The sequence below is a fragment of the Ctenopharyngodon idella genome, chromosome 14 (assembly GCF_019924925.1).
Source record: "Ctenopharyngodon idella isolate HZGC_01 chromosome 14, HZGC01, whole genome shotgun sequence".
Classification (NCBI taxonomy): Eukaryota; Metazoa; Chordata; class Actinopteri; order Cypriniformes; family Xenocyprididae; genus Ctenopharyngodon; species Ctenopharyngodon idella.
The window spans coordinates 14,745,400-14,763,143 of NC_067233.1; the positions used below are offsets into that span (position 1 = coordinate 14,745,400).

The window sequence follows — 17,744 nt, forward strand, 5'->3', positions numbered from 1 at the left end:
AAATATATCAAAAATTTATTTTTGTGAGTGAATATGCATTGCTAAGGACTTCATTTGGACAACTTTAAAAGCGATTTTCTCAATATTTAGCTTTTTTTGCACCCTCAGATTCCAGATTTTCAAATAGTTGTATCTCGGCCAAATATTCTAACATACCATACATCAATGGAAAGCTTATTTATTCAGCTTTCAGATTTTATATAAATCTCAATTTTAAAAAATTGACCCTTATGACTGGTTTTGTGGTCCAGGGTCACATTTGTGTACACTGACAAAATTTAAAATTTACCTTTTTCTTCCAGAATGAGATACACATATTGTTGTCCAATCAAATGCTCGCAAATGCTCTCTTCTTTCCCAATACCACCTGCACCCAAATAAATTTATACTTTCATTAATTTATTTATTATTTATGGCAAATGAATATAGCACAAAACATAAGTAGATGGAATATTTAGAGAACAAATAAATGAGGAAAATAACAATTAAAAAAAATATTTAAAATATGTTTTGTCAAATTATTAAGTTATTGCAGCTTAGGAATTTTTTAATTGAAATATTTTATTTATAACAAATATAATTTGCTTGCTAAATTGGCTTTAGTGAATATGAAATTTAAAGCTTAATTTATTTATTTATATATTCATTCATTCAAAAGTTTGGGGCCAGTAAGATTTTTTTTTAAAGAAGTCTCTTACTCACCAATGTTGTATTTATCTGATCAAAAGTAGTCAAAACAGCAATATTGTGAAATATTGATACATTTTTTTTTAATAAATGCATTGTTGTTGTTGTTGTTGTTTTTTAGGGTTCTTTGATGAATGGAAAAAGTTCAAAAGAACAGCATTTATTTGAAATATAAATCTTTTGTGACATTATAAATGTCTTTATTGAATTGAATTTAATTTATTTTAACATTTAATTTATCCATGCTGAATAGAAGTATTAATTTCATTTAAAAAATAAAATCTTAGAGACCTCAAACTTTTGAATGGTATATGTATGCAACCGACTAGCAAGTAGCAAAACATAGTTTGTGACTGTAATGTAACACTATTGGCTACTTCAAAGACTGAATATTTCCACCCAAACATCCTGTTTCAACATGAAATATATCAACACAGGAACAAAGCGTTTTCATGGATCTGATTATTTTAAGTGTCATATTCTTACTGAAGCATCATTGCTATAAGATTACAAAAGAAGTCATTATTTTATGAAATAATGACTTTAAGAAGTCATTAAATTATGGCAAATGGCAGACAAAGAAACCTCTGGCAATGGCCTGTTTGCGCCCCCTCATTTATCATGCTGCATCTGTCTGTTCTTAAGAAGTTCCTCAGCCACTCCCTAAAGGAGTTATCTGAGTTAAACACGATCAGATGAGATGCTGTTTGCATTTCAAACAGTAGCACAAGAAGAACCAAACAGACTGACACAAAGTCTCAGCATAATTTAGATGCTGCACACGGTGAGTTATTGCCTGTATATTCATGCAGTGATTTGCTGGTGCCTGATGAATATTGGGCTACATTTCACTTTGAAGTTCAATAAATCATCCATTTCCAGCCACATGCCAATATACTCAGACAGAGGCGCACATTTTATTCAGGGGCTTTTTCAGTTTCTTCAAGACTATATGGTAAAACCATGACCTGGAGAGCTCATCTAAAGTAGCTCTGCCAACGATCATTTAAATCCGCCCTCATAATGCTTCTCTCTCATCTCCAGTTGAGGGTTTTCTCTGTAAAGCCAGTTTTTTTCCCAGGCATCCTTCACTCACTGATCTCTCACTAAATTATGTCATGTCAGAGTTTGTGATTGTCAGTGTCAGTGATCAGCGCTCGAGGCTCATCATGTATATTATTAATGTTCCTGAATCAACATCCTTGTTGATATGGCTAACATTGCTAACCAACCAGTCAGGCTGGTTAGGGTTTGCAGTTGGGTTTGGCATATAACTGATAGGAATGTTGCTTCAAGATCAACAAAGGACACTGACACAAGAACATATACTTGACGAAGCCATTATTTGGGGCATTCTTCAATAGGGGAACTTTTCAATTTTAAATAATTTTTATTTTTTATTTTGTTTGTCTTTAATTGTTTGATAGTGTTTAAAAAAGTTATTTTTGTAATTCTCTCTGATAAATGCATCAAAAAATGTGAAAATCAGGGAAATTCTACTTTGCACTTTTTCTAAGAACTTAAAATATGTCAGTTCATTTGTACAATTTCTTCAGTTTTATATATAAAACAATTTCTGTTTTCAACACTATGTCGTCATCATCGTACCAAGCATGATTAAGTCAAGGATCACCATGAGTCACGGAGATGATTGACCCAACCACCTCATCATTTTTAAAAACAATGCAGATTAATATAACTCCATGTTGTTTACAGAAACTTGAGGAATTGATTTGGCTTAAATCCCATGATTCAATGGGGCATTTCATGTGATTTATACATATGGCTCAATGAACAAAATAAATGAACTTCAGAGCTTAACAGTGAAATCCATAACCTGGATTTTATAAGAGGATTATTGAATTGTATGACTGATAAAAAAAACATGGTAAATATGGTTTAATATTACTTGTATAATTGAAAAGGTGTTCTCAGGCAATTCAAAATGTGAGGGTTCAATCTTTCACTACAAGTCCTACACCAGCAGGGGGCAGAGTCTGATCTTACTGATCAATGAACTGCAACAATCTATAGGTAAGGGCTGCGTTTCTCAAAAGCATCATAAACCTAAGTAGATCTTAAAAGCATTGCCTCCAACTTGCCTCACGGTGCTTTTGAGAAACGCGGCCCAGATTGTTTCCTCATTCCTCAAGTTACACTCAGTATTTTTTCTCATAATTTGTTTTACACATATAAATGCATAATACTTTTGAAAAAATATATTTGTAATCAGGTACACTCATATAAGATGAAAAATCCAGTCATATTATTAGCCTAACAAAAGCTGATTGATTTCAAATGGCGCTGGGCCGACTCAAGGAAGCCGTCACGCTGAGATCACATGACTACTAAAAACAATGGTAACCTGAAAATGGTAGTAGCTGAATTTGAACTGTTTTTATAAGTCAAAAATATTATTTAGCATAACTAAATCAACCTAGATACATTAATTTATACCAACAAAACACATTTTTATGAGTTAAATCAGGTAGAAATGGCTTTTAAGGTAACAGTTGCAGGTTACCACTTTTTACAGTATACCACATTGCTAAAAAGGGTGCGTCTCAATCCACTCACTTGTTTCATTAGTCAGGGCACTAATCAGGGAGTCAGCCATTTTAAGGGCTGTCTCAACTGCAAAATCCTACCAGTACACTGAAATGTTCGCTCCCTAAAAAGTCCCACAATGCACTGTGAAAATCAGGGAGCATAGATGCTCACTATAGCTGTGTCCCATTTCAGGGCCTGCGTCCTTCGAAGGCTGATTGTGTCACAGCGCTGTGGCGAAGGCTGTCCCAATTCGAAAGCTCCTCTAAATGCATCTTTTGTTTCCTGTGCAATGAAGCATACAACAGATGGATCCTTCACGACCTTGTCTACCCCAGAATTCATTGTGTGCCAATGACAATTTATTTTGAGAGAAATTGCCGAATTATACTTTTAAATGTGTTGGGTTTCAGCTTACGCAAATATCAAATTAAATGTAAAAATAAAATAAAATAAAAAAACATTTAAAGCGGTTCAAATGTTGACTTATATCTTACTAAGATGCAATTAGTATATACTCTTTATTATAGAGAAATGGACCATGGTGAACATATTTAGACAGTTTGTAAACCATGTTTTGTTTAATATAACTTTCAAAAATGTCCAGTACAAACGTTACTGCCACTCATCAATGGCAGCTGTCACAGTTTTTAGGCGACAAGAACAATCCTCCGTAGGCTAGACCGTCCCATTTAGCAATGCTCTGTCCGACCTTTGTGGCCTTCGAAGGATGCAGCCTTCGAATTGGGACACAGCCAATGTTCCCTTAATGGAAGTTCTGAAGCACGAAACATAAATCACATGAGCCAACTCACTATATGATGACACGCAATATCTGTTTTTTTAAATACAAACCATTATTTAATTATATATTTCAGCATAAACATACATCACTAGATAGGTAGTGAACATAATCTAGCTAACATTTATAATTTATTTACAGCTAATATGTTGCACATATATGTAACAAGCAAAATTATCAAAATGTACTTTAAATAACATTTAAAAATAATAAAATAAAGATATGAACAAAAGCAGAACTGATAATGTTGTACAATGAGGATGTTGCCATGTCGCTGGAACTAAAGTCATCAGTGTCCCAGTATGTATTGAGCCAGGGTCCTTACTGTGCACACTATATATGGATTCATGACCTAGGAAGCTAGAGAGCCGATTGAGACGCACCCCAAGACTACAGCTATACTGACCAGCACAACATAAGCAATTTAATCAATGTACCTTTATTAATTAAAATGCATTTATTTGCTTTATTTATTTTATCCACACTGTAAAAAATATTCCGTATTTTTTACAAAATAATTTTGGCAGCTGTGGTTGCCAGAATAATTTTGTAAAAAATACAGAAAAACTGTAAACACATTTACAGAACAAACTGTCAATTTTACAGTATAAAACTGTAATTTACAAACAAGAAAATTTGAATGTAAACAAGTAAATTCAACAATGCACACTACTACTAAAATCTGTTTTGTACCTTTAACATATACTGACAACCACCATAATAATGCAGGTGGTAAAAGAGAAAGCCACATGAAGAATCAGAGTTCATCACAAATAGCTTTTCCACGAGCTGAAGTATATACTAATGTAAAGAGGGTGCAAAGAGTCATTCACGCAAACGCAAAACACCATCATGGTAACCCACAACACTTACATAATGCAATAAACATTCATTAAACAACAGAAGATGTAACATAAATCCCTAATGTACATAACTGATGACAAAAACTATTAAGAAACATGATTTTTTAAACAAAATACTTTCAAATGTGGAGTGTCACACAGGGAATTGTGGGAATATCAGTTTACAGTTTTTGACTGTAAATTATACATTGATTTGTTCTTTTTTACTTCTACAAATTGTAAAACTTACAGCATTTTACTGTGAAAATTACATAAAATGTCTGGTAAGAGCTTTTACAGTTTTTCCCTGTATATAGTACTGGAACTTACTGTTAACCTATTTACAATTTTTTTCCGTAGTGTTTTTACAATATTTCACTGTTAAAATCACATTCATTTTTTACAGTGCAGACAGTCTCTTCTGGACACATAAAATACCCAATCACCTTACGCCACACCCTGCAATTTTATTAGCAAAATAAACATGCACAGTGTCTTTGATTTTAATTACATTCCTTAATCAATATCTGTTGAGCATACTGTCTTTTTTCATCCATGCTTTAATATCTCAGAATCCTCTCAGAATCCTCAGCTATTGTTAGCAGATCCATCAATTCTAAGGGGCCTTTCTTATTGTATTGGCTGATAAGCTGTCAGTGCTGTCCAGGACAGATGGTGCCATCTGACTGTTGACTGACAGGTTTTGCTCTTGGAACTCTTTCTGGATGAGTCCTATTCTAGTCCACTCCATCTCAAATTGCATATATTGATGCCATCCATTTAAAAATATAATCTCATTCTCAACTCAGACATTCTTCCAAAAAGAATCAACATGCTATTGATAATGCATGAGCATTCCTTTGAATATTGAATGGTCCTAAGCACATGCAGTGAGAAACTTTAATCTGTCAATAAGTGTAGATGACACTCATAGCCTGCAGTGAGCGTAGATCTTGTGTGGCCTGATGGGAGCAGAGTGTTCTGATGGCTCATGGGCTGCAGCGACCGCCTCATTTATCACAGAGATGGCCTCTGACCACTGCTCTGAGCGCAGACAATTCCAGACCCTGTTTAGTGGAGAATAAGATGCCACTGCGGCTTGAACTTTTGTGCATGCAGGAAATATGAATGAGTCATGATGTTTTAATGTGTTGAACTGCTATTGTGGGCAATAATTTGTTTTTCTTATATAATAATTGAATAACAAGTGCATAAACAATATAACCATGTATAAATGGTTAAAAAATAAATTCCTAGGGGAATATTACACAAAGACATGAAAGGAGACACGTGCCTGTACAATCTGAATAGTTTACTGTTTTTTTTTAAAGGCAAGATTGATTCATTATAATGTCTTTTATTTTGTTTTATAGATAGATAGATAGAATATGAAGTCAGCATTGAACAGAATATACACAAGTTTAATAGTTTAAAGGAATACGTCACATGACAGGATGCAAAACACTATAAAAGTATAATAATATAAAATAATAATAATAATAAAGTACATAAAATGGATGTGAGTATGTCAGACTTTTCATTTTAGGTGAAATTTTCATTTTAAAAAGTTAAATTTTGAAATAAGAAGTTGCATTTAGGTTTCTTTTTTAAATTATTTTATTTTATATAATTTAATTTAATATATATGTATAGTGTCAATATAGTTTTCAGATTTTAAATGCATCATTTATGCAGTTTTATTCTCCCAAATGTTCGTCTGATCATTTTTGATCATCACAGATGGAGGGTGGGAACAAGGTTGGACATTCATGTGTGTTCAACAGAATTCATATAAAAAAAAGACTGATCTATTTATATCTGTCTGTGAATGAGAGAGCATGTGTCTATTGAGAGGGTGAGTCATTATTAGACTGATATGCGCTCAAAGATAAAACCACCGCAAACATAATCAAAGAGGCAGGCATCTTGTCACTGTTGCTAGGCAACCTCAGGAGCAATAGACCCAAATCTGTGAAGGCGGGTGGATGCTGACTTGTCTGAGAGAAAGCCCAAAAACCTTTGGAAAAAGGGCAAGAAATATTATTATTTGTGGGTCAAAATATCACAAAATATCATTTGTGGGTTGAAATCTTATAATATTAATACAATCCAGTGTCTCTGCAATAAAAGAAACTATATTAAGATAACACAGTGGATGTGGATGCCTTATTCAGATATTTAGGCAATATGTTAATATGTTTATAAAAATTGTAACCATTTGAGTGATGTTCTTTATTTATTCATTTGATTTTATTAATTTATCTAATTATAACATCAGCAATAATATCAAAACCAGTAGGCCTGGGGAACATGAAGAAGCACGAATAGAGAATTCTGTCCATCAACATGTGGCTTGTTGAGAGCAAACCCCCAGCATATCAGCAAACCCATAATGTTTTCCGGCTGAAAGGTAATATGGGAGGCAATTGGAGAGTCGTGATAGCTTCAGGGCCTAAAATAAAGAAATAGCTGGCTGTCATTGTCTCTGCAATCCCCCTTCGAAACAATGAGAGTAACTGCAGCAGGGAATCTCCTGAAGACCTTTCCACACTGAGATCATATTAGGGGACAATATTTTGGTTCAGTTTTTATTTCGCATAGTACAAATCATACACGTATATATGGAGACCTGGTTTTATTTGGCATTAACGAAATATCGTTTATGTTAGACATTTATGATTTTCATAGTGAGAACGACCAGCTTGCAGGCGTTATTTCGACTCGACCCCCCTCTGCGCTCTTAGTTGGCACGGTCCAATTTGTGAAGCGGCAGAGCTCGCTCACATTCAGTGTTTCAAGCGCTTATCGATTCTTGCTAGTGCTGGAGAGATTTCGCCTTCAGCTGCGCGCGCTGATGCTGGAGCCCGTTATAGAGTGCGGAACTGTCGCTGTTCATCAACAACAACATGAATCCTAACCCTAAATAAATGGTTACCGGTCACGGGAGTGGGGGAAGCTACTTTGGTGACGGTCACCGGCGCTTAAAATCTCTAGACGGGTGAAGAGAAACGCAACGCGGAGTTTTAAACGTTCAGTTGACAGGTGGACCGATGCCGCCCGTTCAGAGAACTATGTCGGATCTCCGTTCCCGTGTTGAAGGTAAAGCACGTTTTTACCGGGAATCTGTGTCAATCTGTACCTGTCTTCTTGAGTTTCGTGACAAGTGCACAATCTTTCTCGTGCTCGACAACTGTTGCGAGAGCACTTACTGAAGATTGCATTGGGCTTAATTGCATGATTCTAGGTTACAAATAAGTTCTTTCACAATTGTTTTTTTAAGGCAGTGGCAGCTTTTTGTGAATGTCAGATGCATAATGGTTACTTAGGACATTTACACATGGTTTATTTAATATTAGGACTGTGATCGGCTAACGTTATGTATTCACTTAACGTTACATTTTTGTTGACATCCTCCCTTCCTTAATGTAACGAATAGGATGAAGTAATGGCTAATGTGTAAGCAGTTCAGGGTGTGTGTAATTATAAAGTTATTATATTATGTAACGTTATATTATTTGTGTTTTAGTTGGTTATAAGAAGTGGGCCTGGACTCGTTTGTAACTTAACGGTGTTTCATGTCAGATTAGTTGTGTTTTGCTGTGATGAACTATTTTCGCTCTCTGGTCCTGCTTTGGATGTTAATTTCTCTATTGAATATGATGCTCTCTTAGTCCATACAAGACTTATGTTCACAACATCAAATGTCAAGTTCATTTGTCTTTAAATAGATTCAAGTGGTGGGGATTTTGGTTTTTGGTTCCTGTGTTTCGAATCTTTTGAATCATTAACTAAAAGGATTCATCACTTCGATTCTTTTGAATCTCGTGTGATCCTTTCTGCAAGTTTTACTCCAGTAGGTGGAGTCAAGTGATGCTTTTGTATTGAATCACTAAATTATTCACTCAACCGAGTCATTTACGAGCGACCTTTATATTTTAGTAAAATTGTAAAACCATTCTAATCTAACTATATAAAAAGACAACTGCATTGAAATTTGCGTTGTATATATTTAGTTTAGTTAATTCACGAATGCGACGTTCAGTGCCATTCCGAATCTCGTTCAGATTAAAAACACCGACTCGTTCATTGATGAGGGCGTGTTTGTTCAAAGGGTCTAATCAATGATTTGCTCCCTCACAGCTCGCGCTCAAATTCTATTGGCTCGTGTTTTAGTCATTCTCGCAAGGCAGGACAGCACTCTCGCACTTTGAAAGGGAAAGACTGAAGTGAACGGAATATGAATGGGGATCAGCAAGTTGCTTGCTCCGATGTGCTTCACCTGCAGTATTTGGGTATGGCGGAGACTTTCTCTCATGTATTTGTTTAATTTGTTTTTTAACAATGGAGATTTGAATAGGTGTGTAAGGGCAATGCTCTTTGTCTGATGTATAATGATCAGACCTGTCTCTGTCTCTCATGTTTGTCTGTCTGCATCTTGGATAAAATGTCATGCTTCCAGTAACCTCCCTTGTCAAGATGGCATGTATCCGAGTTTGATTTGCAGTCAAAAGGCTGACCAGAAATGGTGTTTACTAAATGTCAGTGTATTTGAACAATTTCACTTCCTTGTGCCACTGACTTATTGATACTTGGGGAAAATTAGGTTGGGAAAGAATATATCTGCAATGCATCCTGTTATGCTGGATTTGTCATAGTCTTGTGCAATCACTACAGTTTGAAGGAGATGGAATAGAGGCCATATACTTTAATAATTTAAGAGGCTTCAACTTGGGCTGATTGCACTCTTTTCACTAGTGCTGGTGAAAATACAATCTGTAAGACAGTTAACAGCTCTCATCATTTTTCAGTTTAAAAAGTGAATGGCTGGTTTTAACCTTGGTTTTGGAGCATGCCATGCCTCCTGCTGCTACATTTACCGCGTTTGAAAAGTATCCTGTTCGTCAGTGCAAGCACTTCCCAGCACTTGAGCAATCAATAAGCCTTCATGTCCGATCAGGCCTATGACCTACACTGTACCATTTTAAATGAAAGCAGGAGACCTGTTTTGAAATGCATTACTTATTGCTGCGTTTTCACTTTCTCCACAGACCTTGCTGTGTGGCACAATGTGTGCATGTTTTTGTCGTTGTTGTTTTTTTTTTTTTTGTAATCACTGCAGTGCATCAGGCTGGCTCGTGGCGCGGCAGGGCAGGGTGGGACCTTGGCAGAACATCGGCCCGAGCCGCTCATAACCTGTCTAACAACTTTCAGCTTCACCCTCCCTCCTACTCCATCTTCACCTCCTCCTCAGCCTCCATGTGTCTGTTTGCTTTGGGTACATCAGAGCTCTCGCCAGACCAGGCTGGGGCAGTTGCCAAAGCAGCCTTATCTGCGTAGCGGTCGGTAAGCGGAGGTGGCACGATTCTCGGATTGGATGCAAAGATCACAGAGTGAAGTCCACACCAATGGGAGTGGGCAGGCCTGCTGGAGACCTCAGAATTTTTTTTTTTTTTTATAATGGTTTGATCAAACTCCTTTCTAGAGATCTTTTTTTATGGTCCAGCCTACCCAGTATCTGCAGTGCAGCTGCAACATTTTTCCTCTAGTTAGACAAGACAGGCTTTTTAAAGGTGAAGTATGTAGCTAATACTAATACTGCCCCTACCTTACTTAGGTCATGCTGTTTTAACAGGGGATCCACGTATAATACCAATAATGTCCAATACTGATAAGCTGATCATTTATCGCTGATAAATGGCCAGTTTTAAAACTTTGCACTGTTTTGTCTGAATAAATAAAAAATCAGTAGTTTTAAATGATACAACTGGATTTAGGCATCACAAGATTAACATGTATAGTGTCAAACATGGATGTTTATTTTGAGATTTGCTACATTTAACGGTGTTATTGCTTTTCAGTGATTTGAAAGATTAACCTTGATTGTTAGAAGATGGCAAATGTAGTGTAAATTAAAAATCTAAACAATGATGTACCAATAAATTGTATCTCTAAATTTCATATGGAATAAATAACTTCACATTTCACCTTTAATATTGGACATTTGTTTGAGATTCTACAGTTTCTTTTTTTGGGACAAACATGAGGAATTCATGTGCAACCCGTCTATGGTTTGTAATTGTATTTATACTTAAAGGGTTAGTTCACCCAAAAATGAAAATTCTGTCATTAATTACTCACCCACATGTTGTTCCACACCCGTAAGACCTTCGTTCATCTTTGGAACACAAATTAAGATATTTTTGATGAAATCCGAAAGGTATGACCGGCTCCTGCATCAGCATCACGCACAATGCTTTGTTCTGCTCGCGTAAACAACGTCGACCGATACTGAGCCGGCGTTCTGATGTAGAACCTGGAAGTGCTGAACGTAAACAGCATACGAGAATGACACAGAAGAGAAGATATTGTTGAATAAAGTTATTTTTGTTTTGTTTTTGCGCACAAAAAGTATTCTCGTCGCTTCATAACATTACAGTTGATCCACTGCAGTCACATAGATTATTTTAACAATGTCTTTAGTACCTTTTTGGACCTTGAAAGTGGTGATTATATTGCTGTCTATGGATGAGACATATACCTCTCAGATTTCATCAAAAATATCTTAATTTGTGTTCTGAAGATGAACGAAGGTCTTACGGGTGTTAAGCAACAATAATGACAGAATTTTCATTTTTGGGTGAACTAATCCTTTAAAGTAGGAATATTAGTGTGAAGCAAGTCTAAGAAGGAAGGACAAAACTAAATTCCTTTCATTACCCTGTATACTTCTGTCTGTGTGTGTATGCCTCTTTAGGCTGTGTTCATAATTTGTGCAGATAATGGGCTGTAGAGTTGGTCTCAGACAGTCACATCTTTGCCCCACAGACAGCGTGTTTCACAAAGCCGCTGGTTTGCTATTTTTACCCTGACACATTTAAAGATGGATGTGTCAGATCTGTCAGTACCTCTAATGATTGATCCCTTCTTCAAGAGGCCTGAAATAGCCACAGCGTATTGACAATTTACACTCAAAGTAATGAAAGCAGTGTATGTCACTGTATTTGAAATAGCCATATACTGTGATCATTGACTTTATTGGTTTGTTGTCTCAAATGTAATGGCTTAATGGCCATGCAAATCATTACGGAGGATGCAGTGTTAAGTTTTTGTTAGCTACAGATGTGTTGGTGCTATGTGATGAACTGTGACGTAATAGAGATGTTGAAGTCACAATTAAACCTACGCACTTTGCCAATCAATTTGTGTTAACCACTACCGCCTACCGTGTTTTGTCATTAGCTTTAATTAGAAAATCTTGCTTTTCGTTTCTCACCAGTTAAAATGTTTGAAACTTTAAAATGATCAAGCCATGTGCAGTTAGTCTTTCTAAATAATAAGACATTGACTTTCTAGAAGAAACATGCATTCAATACGTGAAGGGATGGTTCACCCACGATAGTGTATGTATATGATAGTACATATTATCTATACAATGAAAGTGTTTGTTGTTTTGGACCCCATTGACTTTCACTGTATGGGCAAAAAATGTTCTGCAGAGCTTTCAGCGTAGTTCTGCTGGCACCGATTCCTTGTTTGCCTGATTATGGCACACTAAGATTAAACGTTTGGCCATTTGTTAAGTAGTGATTAGGGCTGTCACGATTCCTCAATTAAATTTGAGCACTCGATTTAAAAAAAATCCCCAATTACAATTTACCCGTGTTGAAGAAAGTTCAAGAAATTACAGTGGTTGTAGCATTTCTACCGTAAAGAAGTGGTCAAATATTAAAGATTAAGTGAAAGTATGAAATGTTCTTTGGCCAATATTAAACAAGTGTTTTTTTGTTGTTGTTGTTGTTGTTGTTTTTCACAATCACTAGGCACTTATGTACATTATGTATTATAACAAATGCCTGCAGAGGCATTTGTTATACATAATGTACATAAGTGCCTAGTGATTGTGAAAAACAACAATACATATTTAACAATACATATGTACTTAAAATACATATATAATAAGAATGAGGCAATAATATTTGGTTCAAATAAAGTATCAAAAATCATATGGTTTTATAGAACACTGTTTATATTATGTATATTGTTAAAATACATAATGATATACATAATATAAACAGTGTTCTATAAAACCATATGATTTTTGATACTTTATTTGAACCAAATATTATTGCCTCATTCTTATTATATATGTATTTTAAGACATTTTAAAGGCTATTGTTGCCTATATTTAAAAATATCCGATTACTCGATTAGTAGGGATGCACCGATACCAGTATCGGTATCGGGCCTGATACCAAGCTCATGTACTTGTACTTGTACTTGTACTTGTACTCGTACTCGGGGGTAAAAACACCCCCGATACCAAAGACCGATACCTCACGTGACGTAACTGACAGAATTGTCCGTGCACAGAGACACCGGCGGCAGCAGCAGAAACAATGTCAGCCTCAGAGGTTTGGAAATACTTCAAAATTAATGATGACAACACACACATTGCGAACTGCATGCTCTCAATCACAATTCGTTATCGATTAGTGAAGGCGGGATAGGCGGAATCGCGCTGAATGACACAGACCAGAAGCGCTCTCTTTCTTTCGCGCGATCCCAGTTCTCTCAGACAGTGCGTGATCAGTTCTCCTTGCGCCTGAATGGTCAAATGCACACATAGTTGTCAAAATGTCCATCGTGTGGAGTATCTCACGTAAATACAGTCAGTTATGGCTTAAGTGGATGTAAACATTTGGGTGAAAACAGGATATGTGTCAGTATCCATGGATTCGGTCTTAAAGGGACCGTAGCCTATATTTTGTCATTAATGTTAATAAAACAACAAAATATGTTAATTAAATGTATACATGGTAAATAAACCTACTGTATCTGAAAAACAAGTTTTTTTAAAATTTGTATCTCTATAGTATTTGTTGTATTGTTTGTAATTTGTTTGTAAAGTTCTTTTTATATAACAACAATTATATATATATTGGTAATTATGCCCTTTGAAGGTTATTGGACACTGTGAAATTTTTGTTCTTTAAGTTTGTGACAAGCACATAAAAATTATTACTTTTTTCATTAGAGTAATAATGAAGAAGCTGTCCTACATTCATTAGTCTCACTGTGTTGTGCTTGGAAAACTGTAGGTATCAGTATCTGCGAGTACTAGAAAAAAAAGTATCGTTACTCGTACTCGGTCCTTAAAAAATGGTATCGGTGCATCCCTATCGATTAGTCGTCAATAAAAATCGACAGATTACTCGATTACAAAAATAATTGTTAGTGACAGCCATAGTAGTGCTGATTTTGTTTGCATTTTGGGTGTTCAAAACTAAGTAATTGTGTGTGTGTGTGTGTGTGTGTGTGTGTGTGTGTGTGTGTGTGTGTGTGCACGCTCAATCATCTCTATTGTGTTATATTTTTTATTTTTATTTTTTATGAATGGATTGTACACATGGTGCATGAAATATGCTTCATCATTCATGAATCCGTCCAGCCTTGTGTCTCTTCCTCTCTCTTTACTGATCACCATGTTAATCCTTCATTTTCCCGCCCCTCCTCCCTTCCCTCAGACAGTCCTAGTTAGTTTCAGCTCAGCCTCAAGGGGACAGAGTGAGCGGGGAGAGGGATTCTGGGTCTTAATCATTATTCAGTCGTCTTGCTCTCGCTGGTCTAGGATGGATATTGAAGTTGGTTCTTCATTTCTGCTCGACCCTAGTTAATTCAGCTGTGGATGCTCATATCTGATGTAGTCATATTATCTGCTCTGTTCGTGAAGCAGTTAAATTCTTTCAACACGAGGATGTGGCTTCATGAATACATATTATAGAGTGTGTGCTATTAAATATTAATCCAGTCTAGATGAATGATGCAGATGGTGGGAGATGCCTTATTTGAATCAGTCATATGGATTTATTAAAGGGGTGGTTCACAGTTTTTTTTTTTTTTTTTTTTTCCTCTCTTCTAGGCTTGATTGTGTTTATGGGGCGCAGTTTAACATGTCTTAATGCTTAGTTTTTTAAAAAATGCTGTATTTTTCATATAGTTCACCTTTATTCTACACCGCTGTCAGATTGGTTAGCTGGCCCAGTGTATTGTGATTCGCTGAAGCATCCGGAAACGACACGCCCCTTACCATTCGTTGTTACATGTGCTTCGGTTGAAATGTAAATAATGGCGTCTATATTATCAAATTGAGCCCGAATCAGACCCAGATAGCAGTAATGATGAAAAGGGTCAAGCAGAACCTCTGCAAGCACGGTTTTTAAAAGGACGTTTATTTCCGTTTGCATTAGTGTCAAAGTGTTTAGATATGCTGTCACTTGTAAATGTTACTGCTGTTTGTTAGCTTTCAATATACGGTTTTATCCTGATTAAAGCTTTATTGTAGCCGAATACATGACTGAGTAGTAGCATTTTTGTAAAGGTATCGTTTAATTTATAGCATGAACAACTGTTTGTCTATGAACATAGAAGTTTGTTGGAGAAGTATGCAGTAGAATTTAGCTAACTGGCTAGCAAAGCAAAAATGCGTTGGTCTTTGTTTACGTCCTTGATGCAACCAAAAATAACAACATAATACATTTAAAAGACAAACAGTAAAACTTACATGCAGTTTGGGGCCCATAAACAGCAGCTTCTGCTTTTAAAGTGGGAACTGCTTCATCTTTCAGTAATAGCCTTGGTGCAAATCCAGCATTGAACTTGTGTAGATTCTGAAAGCTGTCTTCCGCGCCGCATCCAGTGTAATATCACTGATTATAATGGGTTCTATTATCTTTTGGCGCGTCGCATCGCACGCAGACAACTCTTCCGCTTCCATATGCCGCGCGATGTGGCCTCGCCCGCTTTTTTGTGTGTTCCCGGGGGCAGTGTTTTGCAGGGTTTATGATGTCACCAACCCGGGAAGAAGCTCGTTGTAGTCCAAACCGGTCGCATTAAATTGCCATAACTTTAAAAGACAATAACTCTGTTTGCATTGAACCTTCAGCGCTGTAACTTTGCAGATACTGTTTATGCTCAAGCAGCAACATTACACACTAACTAAAGTTAACAAAGTGAAATCGCAATGAACCACCCCTTTAATGTTGGAAGCAAGCACATTGTGCACACACATGCACTTTGTCACCCATCCGTACAGATGACTTTTTAACTATTCATCCGCACGTATTGAGAAGAATACATCAAGACAGATTTGGTACTAATGCACATGGCAGGACCAAATGTCACTCATATGTCCTCATTACACCATCCCTCTTTCTTGGGAAAACAAATTACTATCTCTTTAACTAATTAAGCAGCCATGAGCATCTTAGTGTCCTTCACTCCGATTAACTTTAAGCCAGGTCACTTTTCCAGGGGCATCCCGACGGTATTACCTGGCGTGCTTCAGCCCCCTCCTGCTAACCAAATGGCTGATGGAGCTGTAGCAGCTTATGTCTCTTTCTTACTGTTCTGGTGAAATGTACAGTGTTTCAATGTGGTGCTTTTTTCACTCCTCTTCTGGGTGCTTACCAGAATTAGTTATTTAATTAAATTAACAATATATGTTTGGTAGATAATATACGCTACTATTCAAAGATTTGGGTCAGTACGAGATCTTGTTTTATTTGTTTTTTTATAACTTTGCTTTTATTCAGCAAGAATGAAATTAAAGAAGAATTTGAAATAAATTAACTTTCTATTCATCGATGAATCCTGAAAAATGTATCATGGTTTCCACCATAATTTAAAGCTGAAACTGTTTAGAAAAAGTGTAAGAAATGATTTTTGAACAGCAAATCAGCATATCAGAATGATTTCCAGCACTGAAGACTGGAGTAATGGCCATAACAAATAAATGGAGCCTTATATGACTGAAACTTGAAAGAATTTTGCTGAACCCAAACTTTTAAGATTAAACTGGCATCCATGTCTCTTATTTAAAGCTAAAAATATTGGTACATTGTCAGCTGTTGTAATTTTGATATTGACACCTGAACTGACACATTGAAATTAGATTGCCGCCAACTTTGTAGTGTGCTAAATTTCCTTTTTTTTTCTTTTCTTTTTAAACTTCTGTTTTTCTGCAAAGCACTATGTCAGATAAGTATTTCAGAGAATTTTTGATGAAAGTCTAGGTCAAAATTTAAATTCTTTTAACTTGATTGCAAATCATTCAAAGAATGTTTTTAAGAGAGAAGGAAATTAGAAACTTGAATTAGAACCGATATAGCTTGTTCATCATAGTGTACTTTTTGTCCAGTATGATGCCTCATTGAAGCTTTAAAATGCCTTTAAAATGCCTATTTGATAGTTTATTAGGACTGAAATTGTATGAATGAAAATATAAATTAAAATAGGGATCTAGTATTGAATTTGATTCAATATTTCAAGAAAAAGAAGAAACTGACTGCTCCAGTGGAGAACAGTGACTGGATCTAAAACCCCTGTATCTCCGTCGCTGTAAGTTACCGAAACCACGCATGAAACCCCACAACACGCGGTAAAGATGCGTTTTGTGCAGTGCACCGTGGTTATCACTTTTGCAAATAACCTAACTGTGTGTGAACGTAGCTGTACGGAATTAAATACAGGACTGACAGCCGTATTCTGCTGCTGTGAATGTGATCACAGATTTAATTGTTTCTTCTAAGTTTTCTTCTAAGCTTATTTTTAATAAATAAGCCAGTCATCATGGACTTCATATGATGCAAACTCTGAATCAACATGCACCAATGCTAAATTTCTATATATTGCAATCATTATGTTTAGAACATGTTCAGAATGTTAATAATTTCTTCAATGAGCTCATTGTTTCTGCCTAAAATTAATACAATATGTTAGCTAACACTGTGCTTTGTATTATCTTAGAACTGTACATTTCTGAAATATGGACATTACTTGGACACAGTCACATCTGATAACAGATCATT

General features: G+C 36.0%; 1 protein-coding gene across 4 annotated transcripts in view; it reads left to right on the forward strand.

Moving 5' to 3' along the window:
• Window positions 1–7,658: 7,658 nt before the first annotated feature.
• Window positions 7,659–17,744, forward strand: part of atp8a1 (ATPase phospholipid transporting 8A1) — a 148,746-nt gene continuing 138,660 nt past the window's right edge. For 2 of the 4 annotated variants that reach the window (XM_051918398.1, XM_051918397.1), the window contains exon 1: window positions 9,032–9,170. In XM_051918398.1, the coding sequence (XP_051774358.1) occupies window positions 9,116–9,170 (55 nt within the window). In that variant the 5' untranslated portion in view covers window positions 9,032–9,115. Of the gene's footprint in view, window positions 7,978–9,031; window positions 9,171–17,744 lie in introns of those variants that run through there. The other 2 variants (XM_051918399.1, XM_051918400.1) reach the window with 2 other exon arrangements.